This window comes from Miscanthus floridulus, chromosome 8, assembly GCF_019320115.1.
Source record: "Miscanthus floridulus cultivar M001 chromosome 8, ASM1932011v1, whole genome shotgun sequence".
Lineage (NCBI taxonomy): Eukaryota > Viridiplantae > Streptophyta > Magnoliopsida > Poales > Poaceae > Miscanthus > Miscanthus floridulus.
Genome location: NC_089587.1, coordinates 172449993 through 172477200, shown reverse-complemented (window position 1 = coordinate 172477200; position 27208 = coordinate 172449993). Strand labels below are relative to the sequence as shown.

The 27208-nt window shown below is 47.4% G+C and overlaps 1 protein-coding gene across 1 annotated transcript; it reads left to right on the top strand.

Annotated features, from left to right (window-relative positions):
- The first annotated feature begins 14188 nt into the window (after positions 1-14188).
- On the top strand, positions 14189-14671 carry LOC136470188 (uncharacterized). The gene has a single exon (XM_066468117.1). The coding sequence runs from the start codon at positions 14189-14191 to the stop codon at positions 14669-14671; it is 483 nt and encodes a 160-aa protein (XP_066324214.1).
- The last annotated feature ends 12537 nt before the right edge of the window (positions 14672-27208 follow it).

Sequence of the window (27208 nt, the reverse complement as noted above, 5' to 3'; positions counted from 1 at the left end):
ATGGGAAATAGGCTTGCGGTGAACAACTTGACAAGTTCAGGGGCCCATTTTCCACGTTTACAAGTTCATGGACCAAACTGGCATAGGCCGACAAGTTAAAGGGCCGCCAGTGCATTTCACTCTTTTTTCTCTTTCCGTAGTCGCTCTGCGAAGAATAGGTGAAAAAAATGACAAGCTAAGCATTCGAACCGTGGGTGCCGAGCTCGGGCTTGGGGGATGGGCGCAAGCACGTGTGGTGGGAGGGAGGAGGAGGATACATGTGATCTTGACGTCCTAGGCTATCCCCAACAACAACTTTCAAAATACAGCCAAAATGTTTAATACCTATTCGACATATTTTCCAACAACAAGACCCAAAAGAGAATCTTTTCTGCAAATGAGTTTCTAGGAAAGAGGATGCTCATATTTGGGTTGTGCCTCTCAGGCAACCAAAAATAGGTCTCCCGTATAGATACTCTGTTGGAGGCTAATTTTTGATCTCTTGCTATCCATTTTGAATTTAGGTGCCCATATAACACTACGTCAAAAAGCATTTGTAGGGGCGGTTGTAGACCATTTGTAGGGGCGGTTTACCCAGCCGCCCCTACGCAAGGGTCTCTACAAATCATGCATTTGTAGGGGCGGTTCCCAGGCCACCCCTACAAAATAATTTATAGGGGCGGCTAGTGTTTCCAGCCGCCCCTACAAATATATTTGTAGGGGCGGCTCTTATTACCAGACGCCCCTAAAAATAAATTTGTAGGGGCGGCTGGAAACACTAGCCGCCTCTACAAATCGATTTGTAGGGGCGGCTGTAGTACCAGCCGCCCCTACCAACGGGTATTTGTAGGGGCGGTTCAATCTAGAACCGCCCCTACAGTACGTTTTCCCGCAAAAAAAATCGCTTTTTCAATTCAAAATCGCTTTGCCGAACGTCCCACAACCAACGTTCCGAACCGTGTTCGTGTTGCCGAACGCCCTGTGACCAGCGTTCACGTTGCCGAACACCCCGCGACCGCGACTACAAACATAAGAGTATTCTATAAACTACAATTACAAATCCAATTCACATGAATATATACAATCCATCATTAAATATACAAATTCCATACACATTGTTATCAACGTCCTAGAGCTAGCCTTTCTATCTCACGAAGGTGTTGGTACTAAGGATTTCTACCTAACTCAGACTCTCGGTCATGGTAGGCACCTCTGACGTATACAATCTGGTCCAATATGAAGTTGCAAAGGTCACCGACGAGCTCTAAGAGTTGGTCATCCTTGTATGGGTCTCTTTTCATTCCTTTCTCTTCTCTCCACTACAAGAAAACAAGTTTCGGTTTAGTATTTCATACCATTTACGAAGTTTTTATACTATGGGTGAAGAGGTTCAAACTTACCCTTAAGGGGTGTCTCCTGTAGGCATCGGTGTAACCCATCATAGAACATATATAGTATCCACAATGTACACTCTCAGTCTTCTGCTTGGGGCACTATGTGTTTTGCATATGAAAATGTTTAGTAATGCTTTTGACAGCCATGTAACGGAGTACTGAAGAAGTAAGTTACACTTACTGCACATAGTGTTTTTATAGCTAGCTTTTCCTTCCTTGCTGGATCATGCCTTCCATGATGATTAGTGACATAGAACCTAAATGCCCTGGTCAAATTATTTTAGCAAATACAACTTGTTAGTATCCAAAAGTGAGCGTTACAAGTATGTATACAAACATATAAGCTAATGAGGATTGTCGATATGTATACGTCTTGAGAATCGATATGAAGTCTTTGTATGTCACCGTGTCCTTATCTAATAAATCAAAGACCCATGCCATGCTCCTCCCGACATCGACGGCTATACAAATCCAGTGGTTGCTGCATGGATTTAATCATAGAACTAGATAAGCCCTTTTGCATCGAATGAAATATATCGAACAAAGCTTTAAGTATAGAGTTAAGCTTACTCGAAGTTGTATGGTAGCCATATAGTAGAGTGGTGTTGGAGATTTTTGAAAGCCAAGGCAATGTATGCCGCAACCTTAAGGGACTCTTCCCTTAGCTTCGCACTACGGATGCGCTCTTTCTCCCAAAGAGTCTTTGCAGCTGCTAGCTCTTTGGCATCCAGTGTCCACCGTTTAGGGTAATTAAAATTTGTTTAGGCTATAGCTTGAGGGTCTACATACCCGGCTTTCACACTTGGCATTTGTTTGACAATGTGCACTTGCATTCTACAAATCATGGCGTGGGTTAGTTACAACATAATTCAAAGATTACATTCATATCATATCGGGAGGACAAGGACTTACAGGCACCATGTGCGAATTAGATTCATCTCCATTTCTCCCAGGTGAAAGCATGTGTGCATGTCATTGAAGTCAAAGACAATTTTCCCGGCTGGGCTTCCAAATGTGCTGGTGGGAAAGTATGCTTGTATGATATCTATGCTCGTTGGGAGAACACGCAAGTACCAATCATGGAACCTTCTCATTCCAAGTGGTAGGCGCTGGATGTCCTGGTTTGGTAGGAAGGGCTTGCCTCTTTCATATTTTTTCGGGCAATCCTTTGACCATTCGATGGCATCAACATTTGGATATTGCTTTGCAATTTGGTGGAGTTTGCTACTGACGGCCTCCTCAGAGCCCTGTGATGGGACTTTTTTAACTTGGTTTTCAGGCTTGAACTGATCATGGGAATACCACTTGGACACCGACGAGACATCTTTGATCGGAACATAAACTGGCCTTATGTTGATTGGAATCTTCTTTTGGAGTTCTCATTCAGGCATGTCCTCATCTTCTTGTGCATCACCTTCTTTAGGAGACACTCGTTGTTCATGTATCGGTTGTGCTTGTTGAGAAGACTGTGGCATCTCATGATGCACTTGCCCGGTACGAGCTGGAGAAGGTTGTGGCATCTCATCAGGCACATGCTTGATAGGAGGCGGGAAAGAATGTGGCATCTTAGGTATGTGGGGGTCACGAGACGGTGAAAATATCTCCTTCTTGCTTCAGGTGGGAAAGGATCCTCGGGACTTTCATATCCCTCTTCTGACTCATCATCCTCTTCTTCTTCGCCTTCAGCAGCCTCTCCTTCGGGGCCTTCCTCCTCATCACACTCCTCCTGAGTAAGCATCACTTCTAGATCCTTTTCTACCTCGTTATCAAACTGTTCCTGAGTAAGCTGGTCCTCTAGTGCTTGCTCCTCAAGGGTTGGCTGCTTATCATGCTCGGGGCATCGAGCTGCACAGTCTATTGTCTGCGACATTATTTCACGCTTTGTTCTAAAAGATGCAAGAAAGTGTGCTTTAGGTACGTGAGAAGGTATAAGAAATAAAAAAGGTCTATAAACCAAAGTAGTCCTATAAAACAACAATATAAAAAATGAGAAGTAGCAGTGCTAGAGGTCTCAGAAACATGTCAATTATCATTTGATCTTGAACTTGGAGCATCAAGGCATCATAACAGAGAAGAGAGGAGAAGGTAATGTAGGGGCGGCTGCTAATGATGCTAAGTTCCTCACAAGTTTTTGATCATCAGCTCATATTCTATATAATGTATGGACTTGGACAATTTCATCATCGGCAAAACAAAGGAGAGGAGAGGAGAGGGATATTTGGCAAAAAAAGCAACAGCTGCTTAACAAACATAGAGAGGAAAAGGTATAAAAAAAGCAGCTGCTGCTTGCCAAACATAGAGGATAGGAAAGGCGGCAAAAATAGAGGAGAGGGGAGATTTGGCAAAAAAAAAGCAGGCGCTGCTTCCCAAAAAAGCAACAGCTGCCATACTGACTTTGCTCGATCACACATGAACATCATATGCTTAATATCTTCTGAACCTAATAGGCAGATTGGACAATCAGAAGTAGTAGACAGTAGTAGTAGGGAAGTAGTAGAATTAGTTGACAGAAGTACAAGTAGTTGATAGAAGACAGAAGTAGAAGTAGTAAACAGTAGTATTAGGGAAGTAGTAGAGTAGTAGTAGAAGTAGCAAAAGCTGCTTAGGAGAGGAGAGGAGTAGAGTGGAGTAGAGGAGAGTAAAGTAGTAGAGTAGTAGTAGGAGTAGCAAGTAGTAGTAATAGGAGTTGTAGGAGACCAGCCAGCAGCCAGCAGCTAGTAGTTGATAGAAGACAGAAGTAGAAGTAGTAAATAGTAGTATTAGGGAAGTAGTAGAGTAGTAGTAGAAGTAGCAAAAGCTGCTTAGGAGAGGAGAGGAGTAGAGTGGAGTAGATGAGAGTATAGTAGTAGAGTAGTAGTAGGAGTAGCAAGTAGTAGTAATAGGAGTTGTAGGAGACCAACCAGCAGCCAGCAGCCAGCAGCCAACAAGCCCGATACTGCCTAATAAGTAGAGTAGTAGTAGGAGCCAGCAGCCAGCAGCTAGCAAGCCCGATTATAGCCAGCCAGCAGCATTCAGGTACCAGGTAGATCACAACATTAGGTAGATCACAGCATCAAGTAGTTCACATTCAGAAAATAGCACTGAAATTGAAACTGAAATGAGCACTAAAACTGAACTGAAATGAGCACTAAAACTGAACTGAAATGAGCACTGAAAATTAACTAAAATGAGCACTGAAGCTTAACTGAAATGAGCACTGACACTTAGCTGAAATGACCACTATCCAGTTTTTAGAAATTTAATAGTACTGACAGCTAGATAAAATTTAATAGTACTAACAGCCACTATCCAGGTCATAGGCTTAGCCAGATAAAATTTACTAACGGAATGTATCTATGCTGTCTAATACCAGTGTTATCCTAAACGCTAAACGGTAAACAGTCGGCCACCTACCGTTTAGCCTATTATTCGGGCAAAACGGGTGTTTAAACGGGAAAAACGGCCGTTTAAACGGTCAAAACAACCGATTAAACGGAAACGGTGTACCACCGTGTAGCGTTTAAACGGTGTGTAAACGGGCTAAACGGCCGTTTAGGCGAACAGTGTCTAATACTCACATCGACCTAGGTACCAGAGAAGCAAAAACACATGATCTGCTATGCCCTATTGTGCCATCTTCGATAGCTTAAGGCTCAGTTTAGACAAGTGAGAAGCAAATGACTCATTTGGACTAAAAACTTCACCTATGCTATCTGAAATATATGTTTTTTTTGCATCTGCATTATATATGCTCTTGTATTATAACAAATATCACTAATAGCAAACAGTAGACTAAAGATGATGAGTACATATTCAAAAAAGAAAGAACGATCACTACAAGCTGAACTGCAGTAAAATTAGCAAGAGATGAAAAAGAATCCATATATGCCCAGAACTAGAACATCCACACATGCAAAGCCTTTTAACTAAAGCATGACCCTTCTAGTTCAAAAGTCATATTATTCGGTGACACCATTCAAAGCAATATTATTTGGTGACACATGCAAAGCCTTTTAACCACAGCATTGCATTTGACAGATACCTGACTATGTCCGGACAATACATTACAGCTATATTATTGGGTCACATGGTATTTCTAACCTATAGTGGACAAAATTATACAAGAGCAATATAGAGCACTCTTAAATGGATGTAGCACTCAGATGTAACACATGACAGCAAGTGAAGGCAACTTGAGTAACGATGAGTGACACAGCCCAGGTCTAACCACAAACTGATGACTTGACACAGCCCATATGATGGTCATGGGCACAAATTGTTTAGCCCAAAACGAACCAAACTTTGTTTTTGGTCTTGGTCCAAAAAATTCTCAGGTCTAGAACGGAGAGTATAGAATATTCAATAAAAAGTACATCCACAAGCATACCTGATGACACAATTATGATAAAGGTAATAATAGTCATGGTCTATGAAAAAATGTAAAATACAAACACATTGATTAGTAAACTTTTCGGTGACACCATTCCATAAAACTTTTTGGTGACACATTTACTCCAATTAGCGCAGTGGTAAGCAATAGTTTTTCTCATGTTCTGTGAAATCGAATTAAGCATTGTTGAGACATTAACAGATATTTTTCTTATTTGTAATATTACATACATGTTTCGTATTGACCACCACAACCATCCGTGCTCGCAAACATATGGGGGAGAACAAGCAATGGCCATCACACAGTGAAATAGAACTGAAGACAAGAAGAAGGTTAAGGGACGGAACAAACCTGAGCCGAGGGCCGGGCGTGGGTCGTCGGCGTGCGGGGGCGGGCGCCGGGGGCCGGGCGTGGGTCGCCGGGGGTCGGCACGTGGGGGAGGACGCTGGGGGTCGGTGCGGCGCGCGGGGGTAAGCGCCGGGGACCGGGTGCGGGTGTCGGCGTGCGGGGGCGGGCGTCGGGGGCCGAGTGCGGGACGCCGGGGGTCGACGCGCGGGGGAGGGCGCCGAGGGCCGAGCGCGGGACGCCGGGGGCCGGGCGCGGGACGCCGGGGGTCGGCGCGCGGGGGCGGGCGCCGGGGACCGGGTGCGAGTGTCGGCGGGCACGGGACCGGGTGCGGGTGTCGGCGGGCACGGGACCGGTGGCGGAAACCCTAGGCAGCCTGACGGCGTCGGAGGAAGAAGACAACGCCCAGACGATGATTCCCGTGCGCTTCCCTCCTATTTATACTAGGTACCATTTGTAGGGGCGGTTCCTGATCCAGTCGCCCCTACAAATGCATTTATAGGGGCGGTTCCTGATCCAGCCGCCCCTATAAATGAATTTTTAGGGGCGGTTCCTGATCCAACCGCCCCTACAAATATTTTTTTAAATTATAAATTCTATATTTTTTATGTCATAAAAACACAAAGTAATATAAAAAAATTGTGTATATACACAAATATAATATTTTTATTATTCTATATATGAAGAAATATATATATAAACAATTGTAGTCAAAACAATATAGAAAACAAAAAAACAAAAATTAAAAATTTGAATTTTAAAACTTCGAATACAATTTTATGACGTTAAATGAAATAAAATGAAAATGTTGTAAACATAAAAGTTGTATAACTCATCAACATGTACAACTTTTATTTTGGTCATCTTGTCATGTGACTTTGTTTGAACGATTCAAATTTTGAAATTCAAATAATTTCAACTTGAAACAATATTTTGAAAGAGTAAATGATTTCACATGAAAAACTCATGAATACCAAAGTTGTAGAACTCATCAATATCTACAACTTTTATTTTGGTCACTTTTTCATGTGACAAAGTATTAGTAAACATTGTTCATAAATTCACATGACTCATAGTTTCATGAACTATACGAGAAACATGTTGATTTGTGAACAATATTTACTATCACTTTGTCAGATAAAGAAATGATCAAAATAAAAGTTATAGATCTTGATGAGTTATACAACTTTGGTATTCATCACTTTTTCAGCTCAAAAACATTTAGTGGTTGAAAATCTCATTTGAACTTGTCCTTTTTTTAAATTTGAAATTTTTGAAGTGCTCAAACTTTGACAAATGAAATTTTGTAGTAATAAAGTGGATGTTCAAATAGAGTCATCTGGATGTTGCAAAGGGTAGTCTCATGCACATGCATAAAATGTAGTCTCATACACATATAAAAATATGTAGTCTTACACACGCACATAAATATATAGTCTCACACGCATGCATAAATGAAGTCTTACAAACACACACTTACACAAATACTCCACGTTCAACATCTAGCTAGCCCGCTGTAACGACTTTCCCTTTGAAACCTTTTCGTTCCCATGGCATTATGTCTTTGGGGAGGTTCTTTTCCACAACACTGATCTTCTTAGAAAAGTCTGTGAATAGCGGCACCTCATCGTACTTATTGTAAGCTTCAACATCATCCACGCCATCGACTCCAATAATGTGTTGTTCCCCGGAGGCAACCACATTCTTTGTCTTCTTCTTCGGGGGGAGGTTACTTTGTGGGTCAGACATATAGAAAACATGTGCGACACGTGAAGCGAGCACCCAAGGGTCATCTTGGTAGCCTAGATTCTCGAGGTCCAGGACTCTCAATCTGATCTCGTTCAGTTGGTGTTGTTTGATCTAGCAGCATCGAAACAGGGCCACCGTTATATCCCTTCCATAGTCAAGTTCCCATATCTCTTCAATGATGCCAAAGTATTGGATCTTTCGCCCTAATCCATCGAGAGCCTCTATTCGAACGCCGCTGTTTTGGTTCACATATTTACTATCCTTTGCGTGGGTATAGTACGTGTACCCATTGATGTCATAAGCATTCCAAGATGTCACTTGTCTCGATGGCCCCTCCGCCAACCTACTGATGGTAATAGAGTCTATGGTTTCTTCAGGCGGTATGTTTTGGTCCTTCAACCATGTAGTTAGTCGTTGCTTGTGCTGTTTCATGACCCAAACATCCGAACGGCCATTTCTCTCCACCATAATGATAGCCAAGTGTTCATCAATATACGGTTGCATCAGTTGTGTACTCTGCAAGACACTGTAATGCGCCCGACTCACCTCTTTGTAATCATGGTCGATGAACACTTTTCTACCACTGGTGCCCTTCCTAGCCAGCCTACCCTTATGACGAGAATCGGGTTTACCATTCCCTTTCTGTACTTTTAGGTACTCTTGACAACACTCGATGACTTCTTCAGTACTATAACCCTCTATCATGGAGCCCTCTGGGTATGCTCGATTATGCACGTATCGACTTAAAACTGACATAAACCGCTCATATGACCACATTTCATGCAAGTAGCAAGGGCCGAGCACCTGTATCTGATGAACCATGTGAATCATGAGATGTGGCATTATATCAAAAAAAGCAGGAGGTAAATACATCTCCAGTTGGTTTTGTGTCTCCACCACAAATTCATGTAGGTCACTCCACTCTTCCTTGCCAATCATCTTCTGTGAGATCTTCGAAAAGAAGTAGCACATGCGGGTGATGGCCATTTTCAAGAACTTAGGCTTTATAGCCCTGATTGCAATAGGTAGAAACACTGTCAGCATCACATGGCAATCGTGAGCCTTGTAGTGTGTTATTGACAAGTCCTTCATCGACACTAGCTTCTTCACATTTGCTGAAAACCTAGTCGGGACTTTGATCCCCCTCAGGAAAGTGCATATAGCTCTCTTCTCGTCTGGTGTTAGGTTGAAGCATGCCGCGGGCAAAGTGTATTTTCCATTAGCCTCAGGTACCGGGTGAAGCTGTGGCATCACGTTTAGCTGCACCATGTCTTTCCGTGCTTTCAGACCATCCTTTGACTTGCCTGTGTCCATCAAGGTAGCAATGAGACTCTCAAAGACATTCTTCTGCACGTGCATAGCATCAATGGCATGGGGACCTCCAAGTCTGGCCAATAAGGTAGATACTGAAAGAAGATCGATTGTTTCTTGAAAGGTATGCCTTCGACAGGAGGTGTGCTTCTATCTCTGTTGGTCCCATCCAGATTCTTCTTTCTATAGACGACGCGTACTTGTGACTTGTCTTTAAGAAGCGCCGATTCCTTAGATAAACTATCTTCTTGGATGCATCCAGGTACACCCATGTAGTACCATCCAAACAAACCAAGCATCCCGTCTTCCCTTTGATCTGTCTAGACAAAGTAAACAACATGGGGTAATCATTGGTAGTAACAAATATTATTGCTCTACATATGAAGTCCTCCTTTCAGAACACATCGTACATCTGCTCCCCATGCCTCCATAGCCTCTCCATTTCTTGCATCAAGGGCTCGAGGAACATGTCTATATCAATGCCTGGTTGTTTAGGGCCAGAAATAAGAATAGTGAGGAGAAGGTACTTTCTCTTCTGACACAACCATGTTGGAATATTGTACATGGTCAAGATCACTAGCCATGTGCTGTGGTTGCTCATCCTTTCATTAAAGGGATTCATTCAATCGGTGCTTAGGCCAAACCGTATATTCCTTAGGTCATCGCTGAATTCTTTGTGCTTCTCATCAAACCTTTGCCACTGACTACAATCAGCCGTGTGTGCAATCTTATCATCATCCACCTTGCGCTCATCATCCCACCATGTCATGAGTGCGGCTTCTTTAGGGTTTAGAAACATACGTCTCAAGCGGTCGGTCACTGGCAGGTACCACATTACTAGGGCAGGAATTCTTCTCTGCTTTGCATCATTGCCTAATGGAGTGTCCTCTGGGGGCTGAGATTCTTGTACCACCTTTTTTGTACCCTTCTTATTCCTCTTTTTCCCCGTGGATGGTTCGTCCCCACCATAAAGGTCATTGTTCTTATACCGGCTGACCCCACACCGGGGACATTTATCCAATGACTTGAATGTTTCGCCACAAAAAAGTATACAGTGGTTGGGGCATGCATGCATTTTTTCAACCCCCATTGTCAATGGACTTATGACCTTCTTCGCTTGGTACGTGTTGGCGGGAACTGACTTTGGTTGTGGCAGCACCCATGATAGGAGATGCAATAGATCATTGAAACTACAGTCTGACCAGCCGTACTTAGCCTTCAGGATGAGCAGCTCAAGCACAAAACGTAGTAATGTCCAATGTGTCGGACAACCCTTTTCAACACCATACACAGTCTCCTTCGATGCTTTTGTCACTCTTTCCAAATTTTCTAGAACTTTCGGGCTATTTAGTAAAATCTCTGGTCCAAGGGTTCGAATCATGTCATCTAAATCATCTTCAACTCCGACACGTGCTCCACCATCATTATTGGCACCACATTCGTCGTTACCATCCCAACCACCAGCATCACCACCTTGTTTATTGCCAAACTCAAAATCCATTCGTGCATCAAGCTCTGCTGAATATTGGGACAGAGATTCTATGGTTTCGTCGTCATATTCCTCCTCATCTTCGTCGTTAACAATAACCGTTTCACCATGATGAATCCACACTATGTAGTCCTCAACAAATCCTCGCATAATCAAATGTGATCTGATGATAGTCACATCTGTTCATGCCATACGGTTCTTGCAATCTTTACATGGGCAAATAATTGTATCCTTATTCTCTTTCAATATCATTGCATGCTTCGTTGCGGCTTCAATAAATTTATCCACCTCTTCATGGAAACCTGCCTTGAACCTTAACGAACCATACATCCAAGAGTTCCTGTACTCCATCTTTTACAACAACAACAAAACAAACATTAAAGGACTACTTATTCAGATATATATAAAAATGAATCAAAGTAATAATTATTTGAGAATAATTGTATATACCTCAGATATATATGAATATAAATCTAATATAATTACATGAAGCATACAAACACACCATGGTAGAGAAAAATTAATTAATGACCCATTTATCCATAAATAATTAAAATACATATTTATTGATTACAATAAACAATTTCAAAGACAACAATTAGCAATAATTATACTTTACCCAATATCTTTTATACAAACCCTAGTCCAATTTTATCAAACATAAATTTACAAAAACGAAATTAATAAAAAAAACCAAACCCTAGATCTAGATCACATGCACATGAAACATCCATAAAACTAACTAATGGTTCACTAAAATCAAGAAACATGGACCAAATAAGGGTATGATCTTGTTCCCCTCCCTAATTTACCCTAGTACATTTAAAAGTTGGGTCTAATTTGCTCATAAATAGCTCAAGCACCATAGAAGAGAGAGAGAAACAAAACTCTAATTACTCACTAACCAACCATTAAAACTTCAAAAAAAAGTTTGGAATAGCATTTTCTTACCTTCTACAACCTCTCCACCAAAGGATTTGAGACCAAAACCTTCCCCCCTTAGTAGAGCAATTTTTAAGAGGTGCCCAAGGTCTCCCCACCTTTTTTTCACGGGTTGGAGTGAGTGACCCGAGGAGGAAGAAGGAGTTGCATCTGTTTTATATAGGGGGCATTTGTAGGGGCGGCTGGTGATTAAGCCGCCCCTACAAATCGGTGCTATAAATACGGTGCCATTTGTAGAGGCGGCTCAATCACCAGCCGCCCCTACAAATACCATTTCCAGAGGCGGCTGGTAATTGAGCCGCCCCTACAAATCAGACCCCATTTGTAGGAGCGGCTCGTAACACCGGCCGCCCCTGCTGTTCCGTTTGTAGAGGCGGCTGGTGTCTGGGCACCCTAGCACGCCACTGTAGGGGCGGCTCCATCACCAGTCGCCCCTACAAAAAATTCGAACCGTTGCTAAAAATCGTTTTCTACGTAGTGTAAGTTCCTTGTTGGAGACAGTTTTAGATTTGAGTATGAGCAAGGAGAGAGAAGTTCTACATAAAATTTGGACAGTTCGTCTTAAAAGATAGTTTTTTTGATACAACGTTGTGGGTGGATGGAGGGGGCTTACTCACCGCGGGGGTGGGGGGGGGGGGGGGGGTGTCTGTTGTTAAATTAGGAAAGAAAAAGATGATGAATTAGTAGGGTGTAGATGAACTGAAACTAAAAATCATACTATATGCTTTTACGTAGTTTTTTCTGACCACGCTTCTCACCATTGATCCTATTTTGCTCAAAACGCAAAAGCTGAGTTATGCCAGTTTATTCTGATTGTACTTTTCCTTTTTTTATATACAACTTCTCATAGTAGGTCAAAATATGCCAAATCTGGCCTATGTAGGTCAAAAAAGGCAGAACGGAAATAAACAGCTACTTTAACCACCGTACCTTCCATATATAAGGTGGTTTCTAGAAGCCAAAAGATGTGTTTGAACTGAATTGAGGTTAGAAGCCGGGCTAGGAGAGCTTCGCTTGCTTACATGGGATACTATTCTGAGAGGCTGAAATGGTACTTACTATTTATGTTTCGCCATTTGTAAAATTTAAAAGTTATAATTTATTTTGTGATAACCATGACATCAAAATATAAGTTAATACTGGCAACAATATCATAATATATTATTAAACCAGAATTAAAATATAATCTTGATAGATTTTTCTTCTATTGCAAAAATAAATATTTGGATGTAAATCTTCTTATAGGAATCCTGCACCTAAGAGAGGGCCAAACAGCGTGGCCACGTCGTCTGCTTTTCGAGGCCGTTCGATCGGGCGTGTGGACGGCCCAGATCGGGCGAGCGGCGGTCATTTTGCCAAAAAAAACTTCTGTTTTTCGAAAATCAACCCGCGCTCTAGAGGCCCTCTCAGTATATTTTTCAAAAAACACCTCAGATTATTTCGAAATCAACCCGCAGTCTAGATCGGATGGGCTACTAGTTTTTTGCAAACAAGACCTTCTCTTTATCGAAAATCAACCCGCGCTCTAGAGACCCTCTCAACAATTTTTTGTGAAAACCTCCTCAGATTTTTCTCAAATCAACATTCAAGCCACCTTTGATTATATCTCTTTTTTAAAAATAGCTAAAACTTTAAAATTGCATAGTAAATCATAGAAAAATTGTAAATTAGAAAATCAAGTTGATCTGAAATCCTCACGAGTAGAACTATGCAGTGCATCCATAATATGGCATGTTTTAGTAAAAAAAAATTCATATAAACTTTTACCTATGCTTTTTAGGGGTAAAATAAAATTATACCTTCATGATGATAAAGTCTCCAAAAATACATAAAAAATCATAAAATGAATAAAAAATTGTTGAGTTTCTCATCACTACACCTATATTCTTATTGCCACTGGCCTAATCGAAAGGGAAGGCGCGGCGGTGCAAATCTTTTATACTCCCGAAGTAATTATATTTTATTCTTCATAAAAAAGATCATGATAGAAACTTAGGAGCATATTCTTCTGCCTCTGACCAGAAATTTTAACTCTTTACCGGTGTCTACGCCTCACGCTCATAAATTACAATCATACCTTGTAATCTGGAAATGGTGCAGGTTGTTTCACATGTGGCTCTTCCTTTTTATTTTCCAATTCACATACATGGCTAATTGCAGGTTCTCCAAGACATCGGAACAAAGCCTTTTATATAAACAAATAAAGTTGCACCTCAATAATATATCATTATCTGAACAATCCCTTCTCTTTGTTAAGGAACAAAATATTTATACTCCCTCAAAGAGCATATTACATAGTTCTGAAATTCATTTCCATGTGATCCTCTGTGCTTCATTTAGGTATGAATAGTGAACTATCAACTGTCTTCCTGATATATTTCTATGTTCTGCTATCCATTGCAATACTGGTCCAAATCTAGTATATTGTAATTTTAATTTTCATTCTATCCATGTGCTCGCTACTCATAAATCATTCGACCATCACTCGACAACAACACCAATACTGTTCTCCTACGTACAGCATGAGGGTAAGCTGACAGCTAGTTTCATCACGATCATTGGTAAGGCTAATAAGGCTTGACATTCCTGTTGTAACCTAACCAAGGGTAAATGTTCTTTGTGGGACCACAGACGGAGATGTTGATCCGGATGGAGGGTGGCTCGGAGAAGGGCCACGCCGCCAAGGCGATGAAGGTGGCGGCGGCGATGCAGGGGGTGGAGTCGGTGACGCTGTCGGGGAAGGACAAGAGCCTGCTGCGGGTGGTCGGCGACGGCGTCGACTGCAACCACCTCACCACCCGCCTGCGCCGCAAGGTGGGCCACGCCGACGTCGTCGAGCTGCGCTCCCTGCATGGCGCCGGCGCCGGCAACTACGGATACGGGTCCGGGTCTGGGTCACGGACCGGCAGCCTCTCGCGCGACGCCGGGTACGGGAACGGAGGGAGCTACTACGGCTACGCTTACCCGACGGCGACGGCGGCGCCCGACTACTACGGCCAGCAGCACCAGCCGTCGTTCCAGTACAGTTACCCACCGCCGTACGCCGAGTACTACACGTCCGCTACCGACCCCAACGGCTGCTCCATCATGTAGTGATGCACTACTAGTAGTTCAGTTTCGTTTCATAGCGTAGGATGTGCTGCTCGTCTCGTCTGCTCCCCTGCAGATACCAGATATGCTGCCAGTGCTAGCTTGTGCATGCATTTCGTCTCCTCAACCGGACAGGGGCTGGTTTTTAGTTTGTGCCCCGTTTCATCACATATATACTCTGTGTGTGGTGTGTGTTTGGATTCTGTGTCCTGAATCTGAGGTGTGAAATTGAGTTCCTGTTCAATAACACGATACTCCTTTATACGGAGTATTATCTTGGATCTGCTCTCTTTTTCATCAGTTGCTATATAGTGGGAATATATAACTGAATAAAAGTGTTCAAAAAATAACTGAATGAAGTACTCCCGCGAGAAACAATGGCAAACTACAAATTGCGCCGTTGCACAGGAAACAGAGAGAACAGGGCACGGTCGGCCCATCTAACATTCACACCGCCAGTACCGTACCACAGAAAGGCTCGAACCGACCGCCTAAGAAAAAAAAAGAAGTTCACGAACAGGATCCGCGCGAGCTTGGATGCGCGTATTTTTCCGCGCATGCGAGCCGGTTTTCCAAGTGGTAAAAAAAAATTGGGTGAAGTTGGGAACTGTTGGAGATGATTTTTTTTTCCATCTTGCTAAAACTTCTGATTTTTTTTTTAAAATACTCCAAAAGCTCCAAGTCGTTCGACGCACACCACCGTAAAAAAAAACCCCGCACCCCACCGTCCGGCCAATCAGCTCCGGCTAGACAGCCACGTACTTACTACGACATACGTAACCGCGAGATTGTTCCTAAAAAAACGTAACCGCGAGATGCTCTTGTGACGCGCGCGCTTCTGCTGCTGCTGCGTGCGTCCGCCACGGCGACGAGTCTGGTTTGACCGATGGCCGTCGGCGACGGCATCCACGTATCCGCAGCGAGCACGGTCTGCACGGTGGCCGGTGCTAGCTGCTTCAGCTTCCCGAACAACGAAGCAAAACGATCGAGCTAGCACACTTGCCGTGCCTTGTGTGGACGGGGGATCCTTGGCGAAACCACGGAGTAAAGCAGCTAGCAATACAAACCGGACCCGGACGGTGCGTCGCTCCTGTTCAGTTTTCGGCTCTGGATTGCAACCGTACCGTCCGTCGGCGCGGCTTTGTTGTGCAACGCAACACAGGGCGACGTGTGGATGTGGACTGCCAGGAACGAACCTCGGACCATTTCAGATTCTCATCATCGTTTTCGCTTTTCAGGTAATCTCCCAAACCCATGGCCGGCGCGGCCAGCAAACTATAGTACCCGGCGCAAAGACGAATAATTCTGTTATGCAAGTCCCGAATCGAATCGAAAGGCGGCCTAATGAAAAAAAAAGTTTATACATGTAATAAATAAATAAATACTCCATCCGTTCTAAATTATAATTCGCTTTGACTTTTTGGTTTATCTATTTTGCTATGTATTTAAACATATTATTTATCTAGATGCATAATAAAATGGATGCACCAAAACAGTCAAAGCGAGTTATAATTTGAAACGGAGGGAGTACAACACATAGTATTTCTCCTCCATCCCTAAAAATAATTGCTTATTTCTATAGATTGACTTGAATATGCCTAACCCATACATAATTAAATCAAATCTACTAGGCTGGCACCGAATTGCCGGTCAGCATGTAATCCAAACAGGAGCGCTCTTGCAGAGCACGACAAACTTTTGCACTCCTAACTAATTTTGCCCAAAATTTTCCACCATCAGAGAAAGTAGCGATATTTGCGTGTGATTCGGTTAATTTTTATCAAAAATACCCACCTCTACCTTTATGAATAGGTCATTTAAAAAAATCCTAACTTTCTTTCTAAATCTCCCACATCCATATTTATGAAAGATGTTAAAATAATCATATAAGAGTCTATCAAAATTATAATGCCATTATAAAATATAATACAAACTAACCCCTAAGTTTTCATCTAAATTCACTACACCACAGCACCAAGTTTAGCGATGGACGGTCTGACGCTAAAAGCGGCTACAGCGACAGATAATCTGATGCTAAAAAGTTATAGCGACAGACTTCTACAGACGCTGTAAATGTTGTCGCTAAACATCTTTAGCGGCAGACAGTACTTTTAACGTTAGCCAGTCCGTTGGCCTGAATTTTTTTAGCGACAGATAGTCTGCTGCTACTCTTTAGCGACAGATTGCCTCCTAGTACTTTATAGCGATAGATAATTTGAAGTTACAAATGTTTTCAGCGATTGATGGTTTGACGAGATCATTTAAATGCATTTAAAAAACATAAAAAGCCATTTGGTTACAAATTAATACAAAAGTAACATCATTGTGCACGTTTCTCATACAAATAGATTCATTCATTACCAAGTCCAAATAGTCACTAAGACATACATATATGGTCAGCCATTACAAACATGAATCAACGATTCATCAATGATAAGTCTACAGTATCAGCGACATGTATCCAAATGAGATCGACTAGCACCTCATTGGCAATGCAGAAAATATGAGTGGATCCACTACAACTACTGTCCACTACAAACCTCATTGGCTCCAGTAGTATCATCAACATGAAGCTCTAAGAGAACATCTGTTTTTCCTTGCATCTAGGTTTGTGCAACATCTGCTAGGGATACTTCAAATGCTTGCTTTGAACCAACCATAAAGGTTAGCATGTTTCGTACAGAGGTAAGGGTAACAAACATTAAAATCAAACTGAACATATGTTAAAAGGGGTCCCATGTACTAGTGAAGTACTTGAACTGAAACAGTCAAGTACACTCAAAGTTCAAGCAAACAAATGAAGATATTAGCAGCCAAGAAATAAGCAGAAAATAGAAGATAATAGCAATCTTCAGTTTCAGTTCAGGCAAATCATTCTGGGAACTGGTGACCAAACAGATAGTGATCATATTGCAAGCAGCAACTAGTACTCAGCATTCTGTAATAGCATTAAGTAATAACCAAACAGACAGTGATCAGCATATTAATTTCCCAGTTCAGTCCTACCACATAATAATAGTAGCATGAGTAATAGCAGTACTAGTCCTTAAAATTATAGCAACTGCTTCTTACTGAAACCTGAAATTCCTTAAGGCAAGTGATCAACATATTAATTTCCTACTTAAACCTGAAATGAAGGGCACTGTGTTGGGTTCAAGAGGCAACACTCACAAATCTAGATCAGCAGTATGGCAAAGGAGGCACCATAAATGAAAAAACAGTACAGTAATGCTCATTCAGCATTTGCCTTGATTTAGGTTTGGATCATAAATTGTATCGAACCTCTATTGAAAATGAGCAAAACATGAAATGGGAGGTACACAGAGAAGAAAAAAAGCAATTTACATGCAGATGTAATCCTACCATAACTAACAATCTCTAGGAACTGTCCAGAGAGAATTCTTACAAGTGAAGATTAAGGCACTACACCTAAAGCACATATTGCAAATGACCAAATACAGTACTATGAATTACAGATGCTTGGCACAATTGACCATATACAGAAAATTATGGCAACACCAAAATGTACAATTCTAAGGTAACATTAATAGCACCAATATTGGATTGGAGTGCAAGATCTATAATATTGAGCAAATATTCCAGATTATTTATTTTCAATATCTGGAACTTGAAATTTCAGAGGCAAATATACAACAATATTTTTTATTAAGCACGACATTTCAACCTACAAAATTATGATATGCTCTCGTTCCTTCAAATATTATCTATAGGTAAGTCTTAACTACATAATAGTGTCGGTGTTTTGGACTAGGGGGTCCTCAACCAACTAGTAAATTTGTACTGCGTGTTCCCGATCTCAGATGGTGATGCAAAGAGACACAAGGCTTATACTGATTCAGGCAATCGGTGCCCTACGTCCAGTCTGAGGAATTGATCTTGTATTCCTTGCACCGAAGTGCTTGTAGTAGGGGGTTACAAGCTAGGTGAGAGAGGGAACTAGTCCCAGGTCTCGGCGTGGAGTGATGCGGGCTGCTTGAGATGTTGCTCTCAGGCGGCCCCGGGAGTATGCGTGTTACAGGGTGTTGTTTTTGTGGATGCGTATGTCCTCCTCTAGAAATGGCCGAAGTCCTTTCCTTTTATAGTTCAAGGGAGGACAGGGGTAGTACATGTGCTAACTATACGGCGTCGTGCGAACGGAGGCGGCGTGTCCGAGCCCTGTAGCCTGTTCTTGTGGCGGCGTGGTTGTCGGAGTGGTCCGTCCTTGAAGCGCTGGGGCGACGTGCTGGTCACATCCGATCCTGTGCGTCATGGGAGCTCCAGGGCTGCCTCAAAGCGGGCGCGGCGGTCAGCGTGCGGGTCGCTGTGGATTGACTACGCGCGAGGCCGAGGCTCGGTTGGTGGTGAGGCCGAACCATGGTGGGGGTCTCGGCAGATGTGAATCTCGAGATGGCCGAGGCCCTGTCGTAGGGTGCCGAGGCTCGGAGGGAGCGGTCATTCTGGTACGCTAGTTCGGAGGCGATGATGACCCGGGCCAGACTTCCCATGCCGCGTTGTCTCTAGGGTGGGGATTGCGGGGCATAGTGTAGTGCGGGCGCTGATCGTGGGCACATCGCCAGAATACAGTGGCCGGTAATCCCCGCCGTGCCCTGTCTCAGCTGGTATGGCATTGATGCGACTTCTTGTCCTATCGGCCACTCCGTGGTGTCGAGCCGCCGTCCGGCTGAGATTACGGGAGTGGTTGACGCATTAATAGGACATGACATGTTGTCGGGAAGACCGGTCGAGGTGGGATCGACGGGTTATTGATAAGCCAGCCTCGAGCGATACAGAGAATAGCTGTCTCATTCGAGGCTGTACACACGGGGCCTCGGGCGAGACGGAGATTGGGCTCCTTGCCGAGGCCTCCCGTGAAAGGCCTCGCGCGAGGCGGAGTTTGAGTCAGGGCGTCGAGACCTCCCGTGCGAGGCCTAAGGCGAGGCGGGGAGCCGGTGGGCTCGGACGGGGCTGGTGATGAACCCATGGCTTACCCTCTGGCCTCGTTGTTGATGGGATTTAAGTGACTCTTTTGGTGTACGCTCGGGGTACCCCATTTTATGGTACCCGATAGTAGCCCCTGAGCCTTAGGGGGAGTGCGTGCACTCTCCCTGAGGGTTTGTCGAGACTTGTCTTGCAGCCGCTCCTGTAGGGATCATGTTTTGCTTCTTGAGGTTTCGGTGGGTGCGCACGAGCGCACCCGCCGGGTGTAGCCCCCGAGGCCCTGGAGGAGTGGATTTACTCCTCTAGGGGATTTTTTCATTTTTGAGTGAGGAGTTTTTATCGTATTTGCCGAGCCTACAAGTGCGAGTTCAGGTCGCGGGGTTTTGGCAAGGTCGCAGGAAGAGCCCCCGAGCCTCTGCACGAAGCAAGAGGGTGATCAGGGGTGCCCCTGACTTTTCGTATGACCCTCACATTTCCTTTTCCGTCGGAAGGAGGGGTGGAATGTGCCATGCTACCCTTGGTGGGCACGAGCGGTGGCACTTCTGGTGAGCTGTTATCGGGTAAGTCCGAGTGGAGGCCCATGCCCCATTCGCTAGGGATGGCTAGCGGTCCGGAGATGCACTCCAAGAGTACCGGAGGGTTTCTCTAGTGGGTACCGAGGCCGTTCGCTGGGCCCCAGTGGCTCGGTGCCTCCCTACGGTGGGATCCCATTCAGAGACCTCCCTGCCGGTCTCGGACATGACTTAGGATGCCCTGAGCGATCGCTTGCTTGGGCCTCGGCCTCGTGTGGGCTCGCCCATAGTCGTCCCTGACTCTGTTGCCCTAGGGTGACTATCGAAACCTTAGGGGGCCCAGCCTTTGAACCCCTAGACCATAACGGGCTCGATGCCCTTTATCGTGTTTGTAACAAAACTTCCAACGCAGGCTTAGGTTGTTTGTCTTTGTCTTGGGTGCAGGAGGTGCCCTTGAGCCTCTGCCCGGAGCGAGAGGGCGGTCAGGGGTCCCCCTAGCTTTTTCGTTTGACCCTCACATATCCTTTTCGTTCGGATGGAGGGGTTGTTTGCCGAGCCCATTCGGGTGCGAGCCTAGGCCGCTGGGTCTCGGCAAGGTTGCAGGAAGAGCCCCCTAGCCTCTGCACGGAGCGAGAGGGTCGTCGGGAGTTCCCCTGGCTTTTTGTACGCCCCTCGCGCGTGAGGGTTTGTTTGCCGAGGCCCCTTTGGGTGCGAGCCTGGGTCGCGGGGTCTCGACATATCTGTAGGAAGGGCTCCCTAGCCTCTGCACGGAGCGAGAGGGCCATCAGGAGCTCCCCTAGCTTTTTGTACGACCCTCACGCTTCCTTTTCGCTTGGAAGGAGGGGTTGTTTTGCCGAGCGCCCTCGAGTGCAAGCCAGGGTCACTAGGTCTCGGTAAGGTTATAGGAAGAGCCCCCTAGCCTCTGCATGGAGCGAGAGGTCCGTCAGGGGCTCCCCTGTCTTTTTGTGTGACCCTCATGCTTCCTTTTTGCTCAGAAGGAGGGGTGGAATGTGCCAGGCTACCCTCGGTGGGCACGAGCGAAGGCACTTCTGGTGAGCTGTTATCGAGTAAGTCCGAGTGGAGGCCTATGCCCTATTCGCTAAGGGATGGCTAGCGGTCCAGAGACGCACTCCAAGAGTACTGGAGGGTTTCTCTAGTGGGTGTCGAGGCTGTTCGCTGGGCCTCGGTGGCTCAGTGCCTCCCTACGGTGGGATCCCATTCAGAGACCTCCTTGCCAGTCTCGAACATGATTTAGGGCGTCCCAAGCATTTCGCTTGCTTGGGTCTCAGCCCCGTGTGGGTTCGCTCGTGGTCGTCCCTGACTTTGTTGCCCTAGGGAGGCTGTCGAAACCCCTAGGGGCCCAGCCTTCGAACCCCTGGACCGTAATAGGCTCAGCGCCCGGTTCCTTCATCTGAAAGGAATAGGGTAGGGGGAATATCTTCCTCATCGGCTCGGCAATGGCTGGCGTGCCTTTTGAGGTGGTTTTTCTGGGAAGACGAAACGATGTCTGCTGCCACAGTGGTCGAGCGCGACATGGTGTCAGCGGATGGGACGTAACTGTTCCCGCAATTAATGAGAAAAAGGTGGGCATGTGTGCGGTAAAATCGGATCGGGGTTAACCACGCCGGATTCCGAGAGAAACTTCCTTGATTTCATTGCCCGTCCATTTCACCTTTACCCTGCATAAATACGCAATGAGCCTCGCCCCTCCTCACCTTACCTTGCCTGCGTTAGTTCTGCCTCCATCGAGCCATTGCTAGAGCAGCGGGCACCGGGAAGAAGGGAGAAGGGCGAGCCAGAGAGAGAGAGAGAGACAAACTCACCACCGCATTCGAGCCCTCCACCACACTTATGGCCGGTGACATCGTTGTCATCGAGGCGGACCCTTGGGATCCGTCCGACGTCACCATGGAGATGCTTTAGTCGCTCGTCGACGGCGGACTCCTTCGTCCGGTGACGGACCCCAATAGGCCAGAGTGGATCACTCTGTCGGGCGAGCCAGAGCCGAGGCCTCATGACGGTTATGTTGTGAGCTTTGTCTCCTTTCACAAGCGCAGCCTCGACGTCCCGGCGGATTGGTTCATGCGGGCGCTCCCGCACTACTATGGCGTGGAGCTCCACAACTTCAACCGTAACTCCATCGCACAGGCGGCCATCTTCGTCGCTGTCTGCGAGGGGTACTTGGGGATTGCTCCCCATTGGGAGTTGTGGCTCCATCTCTTCTGGGCGGGGCATACCACTAAGCCGATGGGCACATCGGGCATGAGGAAAGAGACGAGGGCCGGCGGCTGCACTCTTCAAGTGCGTCAGGACCGCCAGCACCTCTACATCCCGGCCCAGCTCGCGTCATCCAATTGTCGATGGTACACGAGCTGGTTCTATCTTCACAATGACAACGGAGGACTTCCCCCCTACACTGGGTGGATTGTGGGGAGCTGCCCGGAGAGGTGGAAGTATGGCGTCCTGAGGGAGGATCAGCCCAAGCTGCAGCCACTTTTGGAGGGGCTGGAGAGGCTATGGGGCCATGGCCTTACCGTGGCCGTGGTCGTGGCTGCCTTCCACCGCTGGAGGGTGCTGCCGCTGATGGCTCGGCAGTGGCGCCTATTCAAGATGTGGCTGGGTGAGCCCAATGAGGGTATCCAGATGTCCTCCTCTGCCCTTTCCGATGAGGAAATTCTTCATCGGGTGGGGGAGACGGTAGAGGCGAAGCTGAGGGGTGGCAACCTAACCCCCATCACGATGCACCCGTCGTGGGGGTTCCTCTCGCTGGTAAGTCGTGTGCCACTGTAGCCCCCGAGCCTCCTCTATTTCTCCTTACTTCTCATTCCCTTATGCGTGTTCACCATTCCTGTAGGGGATGAGGGACGTGTGCGCCTCTCCGCCGCCTGTTCCTGAGGACGCGAGGCGGCGGGCGATCAACCAGGCGGACGCCGAGGTGCAGAAAAAGCAGAAGGACGCCAAGGCGGTGAAGCGCACGAAGAAGATCCTCACACGCGAGGAACTGGATAAGCGCCGCCGGCAGCAAAGGAAGGATGGCCTCCCGTTGGAGGAATCCCCGTCGTCGTCACTATCGACGGAGGCCTTGGACGGGGATGATGAGGGCGAGATGGGGCAGGGTCCCCTAGACCATCTCCCTGATGTAGGGGAGATGGTGCTCGGTGCATTAGCCAGCAGCCCAGTGCTCCTAGGAGGAGGACGAGGAGCAGACCCGGGGTCGGCAATTGCCCGCTCCGGGGCTGAGGCCGACACACCCGAGGCTCGGGCGTTGGGCAAACGCGTCGTCAGCCCGGTGGGCTCGGCAGCAGCGGTGGAGCAAGTGGTGGTGGAGGCGACGCAACTGCCCCCACAAAGGACCGAGGCGGCGCCGGGGTCCGTTGAGGACCAATCGGCGCTGATGAACACGGAGGCCATGCCTCTGTCGCCGCCACCGCCTTTGCAGACAAGGGTCGCCGTGCCGAAGTGGTTGCCACCCCGCTCGAGGTAGGTGTATTATTGGTGGGGTCGTAGTGCTTTCCATTCGTTCTTTTGTCTTGTGCTGACCCTGTGAATGTTTTGTCTTTAGCCGGAAGCGACCTACGGAGGTGCCTACCTTGGCGCCCCTTAAAGCGCTCAAGGTTAACCACGGTTCCACCGCCCACTAGGTGGCGAAGGCACAAGCCGCCCAACAACGTGGCGCGGCATCGGCGAGGGCCGACCCGACGGAGCTGGCCACCCAAGGAGGGGCTACCGAGGTGGCCCTGACATAGGAGGGGGAGGGAGCACCTCCGCCCCGTGATGGCGAGGCCCGTGGATCAGATGTGGCCGAGGTTCCTTTGGCTGCCGAGGCCACCGGGATTGAGGTCCCCGAGGTTTCATATGCTAGGGCGATGAAGGCCGCGGTGCCCAGGACCATCGAGGCCGCTACGGTGGGTACCGGAGCCCTCGTGGCCACCGAGTCCACAATGGCGGAGGCCAGAGCCCCCGAGACCACTAAGGTCATGATGGCGGAGGCTAGAGCCCCTGGGACCATCGACGCTGACGTGATCGTGGTGAGGCTACCGGCCTAGGAAGTGGAGATGAAGGCGGCGGAGGCCTCAGTGGCACCCTTGGTTCAAGGCCCGCCGTTGTTGCAGGAAAGCACCCAGGAGGTGGAGGTCCTTCCGATATCCTCCAACGATACTTCCTGGGCGCAGGAGATGGCCGGCGCCGAGGTGGCTGGTGTCGTGGAACAGCCGGCTCCAACCCTGGGCGAGGGAAGTTCAGCCCTCGCACAAGTATGACCCGAGCCCCGCAGGTGGTATCACCCACGTGTCCTGTGGCAGAGCCGGGACGACCCTGGGGCGGAGCCCCTATTTGCCCTCGAGGACGCGGCCGAGGGCGGTCGCTAGGATACATTCGAGCAGTACCGCCAGCTGGTGGAGCAGTCATTACGGACGGCGCTGTCTGTGGTGGCCAACAATCTACCTGGAGTCGCCCAGGTTCGTGCTTTCTTTTCTCATGTGGTGGTCTTTTTCGAGTTTTCTTTGTAGGGATTGACCCCTACTCTATTTCCCCCCAGAAGCTCGAGACCCGGTCTCTTGGGAAGTCAGTCTTTCTCCGGCGGGAGAGGGACGTCTGGGACCAGCTTCAGCGATAGAAGGGCCTTCTTGCAGGCGCCAATGAGCTCCTATCGGTGTGGAGCGCAGAGGTGGAGGACCTCTACCTTTGTTGTGCCAACGCGAAGGTCGAGGCGGCCATGGCTTAGGAGCAGCTCGCCTCTTTGGCGGCGCGGGTCAAGGAGTTGGAGGAAGAGCTCACCCGCGTGGCCAATGATCAGGATGCCTTCAGGTCTTGAGTCGAAGAGGCCACGGCCTCGGGCAAGGCTCTTGTTGGGTAGCTAGGAGCGGAACAGAGTGCGCACCAGCTGACAAAAGGCGCTTTGGATGAGGCCCTTGCAGCGGCTGAGGCCTCGTGAACCGATGCTGTGGTTTGGAGGGGAAACGCCGAGGGTGAGTCCTAGTCCCCTTGTTTTATTTTCTTTTCCTTATGTTCGGTCCCTAACTTCCTGGTGTGATATAGAGCTGGGGAGTGAAGCTTCCAGGGTGGTCGAGGCTTCTAGAGTCGAGGCTCAGCGCCTGAAGGAGAAAGCCGAGGCCTTTTAGGTCGAGGCCCGACACTGGGAGCTTAAGGCCAAGGGTGAGTTCCATAGGCTTCTGTCCCTATTTAGATTATTTTTTCCCTCGCTCAACCCCATTCCATTTTCTATGGTGCAGAGTCGGAGGCGGAGGTCACCCGGGCAGTCGAGGCTTCCGTCGTGGTGCAGACGGTGCTTGAGACCAAGATCAAGGAGCACGACACGCTGAAGGGTGCTGCCCGTGCCGCCTGCGAGGCCCTGGTGGTCGAGGGGGTTCAGTCAGGCAGCTCCCTTGGGAGCCATCTGATTGCTCTGAGCAGTCAAGTGCGTGAGCAGCTCCAAGGAGCGCTGCATACGGGCATCAAGCATGCACTAGCCGTCATCGCCTCGCACTACGTCGGTGTTGACCTCCAAGCCATCAGCGATGGCTACGTCTTGCCCGATGATGACGATGAGGCCAACAAGGTGGTGATGAAGCTATTGGAGGCGGCGGAAAGCCCTGGCACGGTGCTAGCAACGTTGTTTGAAGAGGAGGTGGTCCCTCCCCCGCCGTTTGCCGATGCCGGGGGTCCTAAGCCTTGACCTGGGCCCAAGCGGCCATGTCAATAAAATAGGAATTAACTATGTAACGTAACGTTTGTGGCCGTGGAGGCCTTTCTTTTGAAGTACTCGTGTTTCTTTAATCGTTCGTCTTGTATTTCTGAGCCTCTGCCCTCTTGTTGTCTCTGATCTGATTTCTTTGCAAAAAACCTCTTTGGAGCCTGAGCCGTCCCCTGGGCGAAAGGTGGTGAGGGAGCGCCGTAGCCCAGAGGCTTAGGTTGTCTCGCAACTCTACCGGCCTTCTGGCCCTAAGATGGGCTTTCGGTCCTTGGGTTTTTTTGCAACCGATTTGTCAGAGCGTGCTAGAGGGTTTGGCATAGGAATTTTTTCGAAAAATGACTAAAAAATAGTGCGTGGGACTTAGGGGGGAATCCCCCATCTAGCCCCCGAGGGAGATTCGGTTCTGTGGAGGTAGAGCCGAGTTTCCCTTACAGTGTCATCGTATTGCCGAGACCTACGATGGGTTCGGGGGGGGGGGGGGTTCTCGAAAAATTAGAACAACTAAAGAACGCTTTTCAATTGTATTCTGAGAAACACTAGGTCGTTTTAAGGGTAAAAGCGACATAGCTGTTCTATATTCCAAGCGTTGGTGAAGACTTCGCCCTTCTCGTTGGCTAGCTTGTAGGTCTCGGGCTTCAGCACTTGGGCGATGATGTACGGTCCTTCCCATGGCGGGGTCAGCTTTTGGTGGCCCTTGTTGCTCTGTGCCAGCCTCAACACTAGGTCGCCTACCTTCAAGTCTCAGCCTTGGATGCGTTGGGCCTGATAGCGTCGTAGGGTCTGCTGGTATTTAGCCGAGTGCAGCAGCGCAACGTCTTAGGCTTCCTCTAGTTGGTCGAGGGCGTCCTCTCGGGTGGTCGGTTGCTTCATTCGTTATAGGCCTGTAGCCTTGGGGAACCATATTCCAAGTCAGTGGGAAGGATGGCCTTGGCCCCATAGACCAGGAAGAAAGGCGTGAACCCCGTGGCTCGGCTTGGAGTGTTCCTCAGGCTCTAGATGACCGATGGGAGTTCGGTGAGCCATTTCTTGCCAAACTTCTTCAACCAGTTGTAAATTCTTGGCTTGAGACCTTGTAAGATCATGCCGTTGGCACGCTCTACTTGGTCGTTGGTCCTTGGGTGTCCTATGGCTGACCAGGCCACACGGATGTGGTGGTCGTCGCAGAACATCAAGAATTTTTTGCCGGTGAACTGTGTCCTGTTGTCAGTGATGATGGTGTTAGGGACCCCAAACCTATGGATAATGTCAGTGAAGAACAACACTGCTTGCTCAGATTTGATTCGATTGATCAAACGAGGCTCGATCCATTTGGAGAACTTGTCGATTGCTACTAGTAGATGGGTGTAGCCCCCGGGGGCCTTTTGCAGAGGTCCAACCATGTCGAGCCCCCACATGGCA